The sequence below is a fragment of the Acanthisitta chloris genome, unplaced genomic scaffold (genome assembly GCF_000695815.1).
Source record: "Acanthisitta chloris isolate BGI_N310 unplaced genomic scaffold, ASM69581v1 scaffold21639, whole genome shotgun sequence".
Lineage (NCBI taxonomy): Eukaryota > Metazoa > Chordata > Aves > Passeriformes > Acanthisittidae > Acanthisitta > Acanthisitta chloris.
The window spans coordinates 1-7,587 of record NW_008693390.1 but is presented as its reverse complement, the minus strand read 5'-3'; the positions used below and the strand labels follow the sequence as shown (position 1 = coordinate 7,587).

At 40.5% G+C, this 7,587-nt stretch overlaps 1 protein-coding gene across 1 annotated transcript in view; it reads left to right on the top strand.

Annotated features, from left to right (window-relative positions):
- The window catches only part of EP400 (E1A binding protein p400), a 44,356-nt gene extending 38,743 nt beyond the window's left edge, over window positions 1-5,613 (top strand). Inside the window, exons 46-53 of the mRNA XM_009083062.1 lie at window positions 1-4; window positions 203-212; window positions 403-614; window positions 907-1,102; window positions 1,712-1,842; window positions 2,302-2,469; window positions 3,215-3,292; window positions 5,105-5,613. The exon at window positions 1-4 is cut by the window's left edge and continues 145 nt beyond it. Of these exons, the coding sequence (XP_009081310.1) occupies window positions 1-4; window positions 203-212; window positions 403-614; window positions 907-1,102; window positions 1,712-1,842; window positions 2,302-2,469; window positions 3,215-3,292; window positions 5,105-5,377 (1,072 nt within the window). The 3' untranslated portion in view covers window positions 5,378-5,613. The remainder of the gene's footprint in view (window positions 5-202; window positions 213-402; window positions 615-906; window positions 1,103-1,711; window positions 1,843-2,301; window positions 2,470-3,214; window positions 3,293-5,104) is intronic.
- The last annotated feature ends 1,974 nt before the right edge of the window (window positions 5,614-7,587 follow it).

The following is a 7,587-nucleotide window of genomic DNA, read 5'->3' as shown; positions in this document are numbered from 1 at the left end:
AATTGTCACAGGTGAGAAAATGCTTCTGAAGTAACATATCATGTTGCTCTCATTGTTACTGTAAGCTTCATTAGCAGTGTGTGTTGTATCCTCTTCTGTTGGGCTAGAGTGAAATGTATTTCTCACTTAAATTTCATCCAAGTAAAATTCCATGCAGGCAGTGAGGCTGATAACCATTTCAATAGTACCACTAGTACAGCAGGGCAGGATGTAAAGCACTTAATGTTACTTCCTGGCAACTCATCACATAAAGGAGCTGTATGCTTAGCTCCTTGATCTTAATGATAGACTGGAATAGAATGTTTCTCCTTCTAAGATGCAGATTCATCTCAAGTTTTTTCCTGTAATGTCAAACATTGGAAACAATGAAAGTGTTTGATTTTTTTTTTTTTTTTTCCCCCCCCCAGGAGCAGCTGATCAAGTTGCAGAAGCAGAAACTGCAGCTTCCCCAGCAGCAGGCAGCACAGCAGACACAGCAAGGGGCACAGCAGCAAACGGCCCAAGTCCAAGTGCAGCAGCAGCAGCAAACTCAACAGCTCACTGCTGTGACAGCACCTCGTCCTGGTGCAGTCCTCACGGGCACTGCTGTGACCAACCTGCAGGTCACTCGTCTGGTGAGTTGGCTTTGACTTGGCAAAAACAGTTTTAAACATCTTACTGCCTACGCTGGGTTAAATGAACTGATCATTCACACACACCAGTGCCCTTTGCAGTCCTTAGGCAGTACAAAAGAAACAGCTGTGACATAAATGGCTTTGCATTGCATTTACCCACTGATTCCATCTATGCATTGTGTCACTGTACAGGGGCTATTGTATTTAGAAACACAACTATCATTTTATAATGACCTGTTAAATGCAGCAAAGTTTTGTGCTGGTACAATAATCTTCATTCCTTACTACTTAGACTCGTGTTCCTGCTTCCCAGCTTCAAGCACAAGGACAGATCCAGGCCCAAACTCCACAAGCAGCGCAGGTTGCTTTGGCAAAGCCTCCAGTGGTGTCTGTTCCAGCTGCTGTTGTGTCATCTGCTGGAGTCACTACACTCCCTGTCACTGTTGCAGGCATTAGTGTTGCTATTGGGCAGCCACAGAAAGCAGCAGGTATGTCAACAGGCTTGCTAAAACCTAGTAATTTTAAATCCCACCTTTATTAAAGTGGGATGTTTCAAGTAATGTCTGCTGTGGGACACTTAGACTTTTTAAAAACGGAAGTGATAGAGGTTGCATTCCCCTTTGTTTCCAAAGTGAGGTAAGAAGATTATGCTTACCCCATTTAACCTGGAGGGTGGCATGGCCCTTTAGCCACATGTGGTTGGATTTTTTTAATATATCTATGCATGAGAGTAGGTGAGCAGATAGTTTTAAAAATAAAGACATAGCAGTTTCTTATTTTTTTTCAAAATCGAAATTGGAAATATTTAGAATTGTATTTCATAACACTCTCCTGTGGTATGGACAGAATTTTTCCTGTAAGAGGTTTATTGTTAGAACACAAAGTTAGCTTACTCGTGTCCTTAGATAAGAATATTTTTTTCCCTGCTGTCAAAATCATATGTCTTATTCCCATTAAAGTCTGTGGGTTATTAGTGCTCAAAACTGTGCAGATGTCTAAGTCTATAAAAAGCAGAATTTGTGTTTGCAAGCTGTGATTACTGAGACAAAGAATAAAACAAAGACTCTTACAGTTCTAATTATTTTTGTATTTTTCAGGAGGCCAGACAGTAGTTGCACAGCCACTGCATGTCCAGCAGCTTCTCAAACTCAAGCATCATCAAGCAGCACAGCAACAGAAAGCAATCCAGCCCCAGGTTGCACAGGGACAAGCTACTGTGCAGCAAAAGGTACTGCTTGTTTGCTCTCCCATTAAGTTATGCAATGCTGCTTGTTTTAAAATCTCAGCACTGGATTACAAGGACACTCCTAGAGAGTCAGTCAGGATTTCTAGAGGTGTCTCCTCAGTATATCTAGAGAGAACAGGTTTTCACATGTCTTGTCAGATGCTTAATAACTTTTTTCAGTTAGGAGGCTGATGTCATTTCTTGTGCCCTAAACTGGAAGTGCATTTGCATATCCACTGTGTGTGTGTGTGTGTAAGAGAGAACCTCTTCAGTAAACACCCTAAGTGATTCAGAATATTTGTCTAAGTGCAAGAAAGCTTTCACCTAGTGCTCGTTTTGCTATTGCTAATCCTGAGAGGATTTTTTCAATAATTAAATGTCATTAATCTTGTTAGCTACATACCTGTTCTTTAAAATACACATACTTTTGTAGTCACTGATGCCTTTTTTTCTCTTCTGCAGATAAATGCTCAACAGGTTACAGTCCAAACCCAACAGCAGACTTCACAGCAACAAAAAGTAACTTATACCACACAGCCTGCCATTAAAACACAGTTCTTAACAACTCCAATTTCCCAAACCCAGAAATCAGGTGGAACCCAGCAAGTGCAGGCCCAGATTCAGGTACAGGTAACACAGGTTTGCACCTTTAAACTGTACTGTGACTGGAGAATTGTAAGGATGACAGGTGAGGTAGCATTTTAGCACCCGCTCAGATTCATTCTAGTCACACATTCATTTACATTGACTTTTTAGTAAAATTCATTGGTGCTGAATATGTGGCCTTGTAGCAGGTCAAAGGAACTGTGAGCTGTAAGTTCATCTTTCCTCTTTGAAATAAATAAATTGAGTCACTCCTGTGTATTAAGTAAGGGATTCTATACTGTGTTTACTAAGGAAAATTTAGCCAGAGTTCTTCCTGTTTTCTCGTGCTGCATCCCAGCCTAATCTCTGGCAGCCAAGAATAGGTAACAGTTCACTTAGTTTCTCTTCTGCATAGCTGGATCAGTCTAACCAAGAGAAAAAGAATGGAGTTAGGAATTGGAAGTCTTACTCTTTCAAAAGTATATCCCAGATAATGTAACCCATTAGAACTCATGTGCTTCCTTCAATTCTATAGAGAGTTAGGAGGAAATGAGTATGCTGTAGTTAAAATTGAAAATACAACTTTTCCTCTTCCTCTCCTGACTGAGTACTTCAATTCACTGATGTAAAATGTTTTCTAAACATTCAGTCTCATTGAGAATGCCAAACTTCAACTTATGAACAAGCCTTTGGAAAGGTTTTCACTTGGGAGCAGTTTTGCTAGCTGTGGTCTTTTGCTGCTATTAGCAATTTTTAATTTTGACCCAGTCTTTATTTCATGTCATTACAGGTTGCAAAACTCCCACAAGTGGTCCAGCAGCAGGCTACTGTTGCAAACATCCAGCAGATGGTTTCAGTTTCCCAACAGGTATGTCCAACATAGCACTACAACAGGATGCTCCTGAAAGCTCATTTATTGGGTGTATTTTTCACCTTATGTGTGGCATAGGCAGTATTTTTGAAGGATATAGCAAGTGCTATTCTTTAAAACTTGTGAATGCTGAGTCAGCTGCTCTATATTCCCTTGTGTAAACCTTTGGTAGATGGAGCAGTGTTTTTTCATCACTGTAGATAAGCTGAAAAATAGACCTGAGAAAATATTTTCTAGAGCTGAAAGAATTTTTTTAAATCGGTTTCTGGTGATGTAGAGTCAAGATAGAAAATAATTGAACTAACAAGTACCATCTGAGCTTTTTGTACAAAAATCAGGACAAACTGAAGGTTAGAAGTTGTTTTGTTGCAGTTTATGTAAAGTTTATGTAAAAGTCAGAATGCTGTGTTAGCTGTTCCAAATGTGGTCTGGTAACAGATGGGGCTAGGGCAGGGGAAGGTCAGATGGTTTGTTCTCCCCTCCCCTAACTACCAGGCAGTTTAATTAACACTGTTTAGAACAATGTCATCCAGATCGTTGGCAACAGGCATAACTTAGGCAGTTGATTGGCAGGAGTGATTTAACTTTGGATGGTAGATGAAGTTATTGCCTTTGGTGCACAAAAGTCTGAGCCAATCGGCTCTTAATCTGTCACAGTTTATAGTGCAGTGTTTTAGTGCAGAATAAAATCTGTGACTGTTTATCTTAAAACGATGATAAAGTGGCATAAACTGACTAACAACTGCCTCAATGTGTATGCTTCAAGGGCAAGGTAGACAGCAGGGAGTAGAAACCTCATCAGTCAACACAAGTTGAGTTTTCCTGTGTAGTTGGTAAGAGCTCATAGATAATTTTTCAAGGGACATTAGAGCTAGATTTTCAAAAGTCATCAATGTTGCCATAAATCTGGGACTGTTGGAGTCCATGGTAAAGAGACAAACAGTTTCCCCTTCCACACACACAGCACTGACATCAGTGGCAGTAGGATCAGCCCATGCTAAGTGTTTTTAAAACTATGACCTTGATGTGTATGTGGCATTCTTTTTACCTGCATTTTTAGTGCTTCTCTGTGGATTCCTTTTGGATGGTCAAGAGTTAATTTTCCCCCCGGGGAAGCACTTGCAGCTTTGTTTGGCTTCTGCATCTGACAAAAGCAGCTGAAGCTGCTCAGTTTTCATTACAGTGTCCTCTGAACAAGGAGATGTTGATTTTTTTCTCCCTTGCTCTGGGTAGAGCTATGAAAATTAGATTTCTGGATGGAGTTCAAACTATTCTACCTTAAATTGGCAGCAGAGACTGGCAGCTGTAGTCTGAAAGGGCAACATCAGAGACTGGTGGGAAGCCTCTGTGGCTCTATTTATTGTCACAATATGGGTGCAGAGTTGGCATTTTAACCTCTTTGGCCTTTTGTCTGTCCCTCTGTTCTTTTCCCTGTTCCTTCATTTCTGCTTCTGCAGTACAGGAATTTGCCTGTATATCTGATAGGGTTTCTATACCTTCCATCTGTCTTCTGAATGTATCTGAGGGTATGTCCTTTGATGTGCAGAGATCTGAGTTACAGACATCTTAGCTCTCAGTTCTGATTTATAAGCCTCTAGGAAATGTGACAGAATGGTGTTTCTCAGTGGAACGACAGAGCCTGTGCTCCCAGCATCCCTCCCAGCCTTCCTGCTTTGTCCAAGATGCTTGTCAGTCAAGAGAGCAAAAGCCTGTATAAGTAGGAGTCCTTCTGTAGAGTAGAAATGTAATGAATGCTCAGTTTAATGCCAGACTATTCTTTTGTAATTGCCTTGTCATCCTGATGTCTAGGTACAAGCTCAGCCCCAAACAGTGACACTCTCTCAGACGACAGCAGGTCAGCAGCAGGTTCAGGTGATCCCTGCGACAACTGCTACTGCTCAGGTTGTCCAGCAGAAACTGATACAGCAGCAAGTCGTGACAACAGCATCTCCCCAGATTCAAGCTCCAGGTGTACAGAACCCAGCCCAGACACCAGCAACACCTGAAGCCCAGAATCAGCAAGCAAAAATACAGATGAGGACACCAACCGTCAGATTAAAGGCACCTACTAAACCAAGTTGAACTAATGCAATAACAGGGAAACACAGCATTTCTTGTTTGCTCAGACAAGTGAGAAGCTACTCCAAACATCCAAATGAAGACAAACCACCTCTATTTTTATTTTTTTTTTTTTGTAGCAGAAGGTTTTTTGCTGGTGAACATTTAAACATGGAAACTCTCATGTAACTTCAGTGTATTAGCAACTGTTTAGCACTCAAACTCTGTACAAGATGCATTCTGCCTGTGTTCTCTGTGCTCATTCAAACCAGATAAAGCAAACATTACTTAGGTTTAAGTTCTGCCCAGCTTCTCAAAAAGGAATTGATAATATGCCACAAATGTCAGTAAAATCCATCTGTGTTAGCATACCACACCTGCCTGTGGGAATATGCAGCTCTTTGCTGTTCAGTGTGTGCTCAGTATCCACAGTGAAACCACACAAAGAACCACATGTGGCCATTACAGCACAGTATTTTCCACCTGTACAAAGGCTGTGTGGTGTTCTTCCCTGAGGTAAATCCCTCTGCAACATCTAACACAGATTTGAAGTGCTCCCTGCAAAGTTAAGCCAGTAAATGTGAAACCCTGTAAGTATATGTAATTAAAAAGGAAAAAAAAAGTTTCATTCTCCATTTTTGTAAGCCTTTTAAAATGTTTGTTAGTAGTTTTGTGTACAGTTTACTGTATCACCCAACCTGTGCACTCATTCTCATATTTCACTTTAAGATAACAGGTATTTTAGGCATGAATTGAGTAGATACTGTGTTGATAGTAGATGTGTGTTAAAGTGTAGCCCATTGCCTTTTTTTTTTTTTTTTTTAAAGAACTGTTCAGTGGGTACAGCTAAACAGATGATCCATAGCTGTTTCTCATGGGACTTTTGTCAAGGAAACTCTCCAGCTGATAAAATTTAATCTCTCAGTTTCATTCTGCTGTTGCAACATATTTAAATGTTCAGTACCTAGCAAGTTGGATATTTTTCCAGCAGACCTTCTGGGGGAAGGGGAGAATAGTGAAATGAAATCTAAGACTTAATTCTTCAACTGTGTAAAGAGTAAGATCTAACTTTTGTACTATTCTTTTACTAAAGCTAACGATGAATGTATCTTCAGGTGGGTTACTTTGGATGTGAATAGAGCGTGGCCTCTTCCTCCAAATCAGTTTGCCTTATGGAGAAAAACAAAGCAAAAAGCTGCATAGAACTGTGGGGTTTTTCTTTACTTTTCTTGCATACAATGAAAAACAGACTGCAAACAGCACTGAGTGAGGAGTCAAAAAGCTCTTGGTGGCTTGAAGGGATTTATTTTACTTTGGCCATAAAACTGCACAATGTGTAAAATCCAGACAAAATTACAACATTCCTTTTCTGAGATGGTTTTAAAATTATTTTTCCATTCTGTGATCTTTTAAGAGAGGAGCCTGTTTAAGGGCAAGGAAAGCATCTCTTCTGTTCTTCTCTCTGTATGTCCACACCTATTGGTACCTGGCAATCCACATGGCTTAAACAAGAAAGAATACCCAGCCAGCTCCTCTGTGTTAGGATAGTACAGCCCTTTCTGTTCAGGTCACAAATGTAAGCACTGGCTCAGGCAGCGTTCCTCATTTTTTATTTTAGACCCTTTTTTGTCCTGCATCCTCTTTTTCTCAGACCCTCAGGTCTGCAAATACGAGGGCATTTTGGTTTCTATTTTTTAAGCTGGTTTTGCATGCTTTTTTTTTACCACTGGTGTGTGCCATTACCTAACCTCCATGGCTAGCCCAGAGCTGGTATTACTGGCAGCAGAGTAGTTTCAAATGCAAAGCAAATGCAGTGGTAATGGATAGTGACACCATGTACAGTGTAGCCTTGCTCATCCAAAAAATATTGCTTAGTTAGCCCCAATTTTACTTTTAAGTGTTTAGCTTTTATTATCTGCATGAAAGTCGGGGTGGGGGGGAAACACTTCCAGCAGTGAGAAAGCTGTTAGCTGCATTGTTGTGCTGGTCTGATTTGGTGTCTAAAGAGGCAATTGTTTCTTGTTTAGGTCAGTCGATGAAGATAAAAGTCACCGTTTTGTTCTTTTCTCTTCCTTTCGATGTATCTTTCTTCCCAGGAGTGTGTTAGGAAGTCAACCTGTACATAAGTGATGAGCATTTGTACTCGATCCAGTAGGATGATAAGGAATAGTGCTGTATCCTACCTGAAGGTGTAATAAAAGTGTACATTTTTATACTGCCACTTCGCCCTGCTC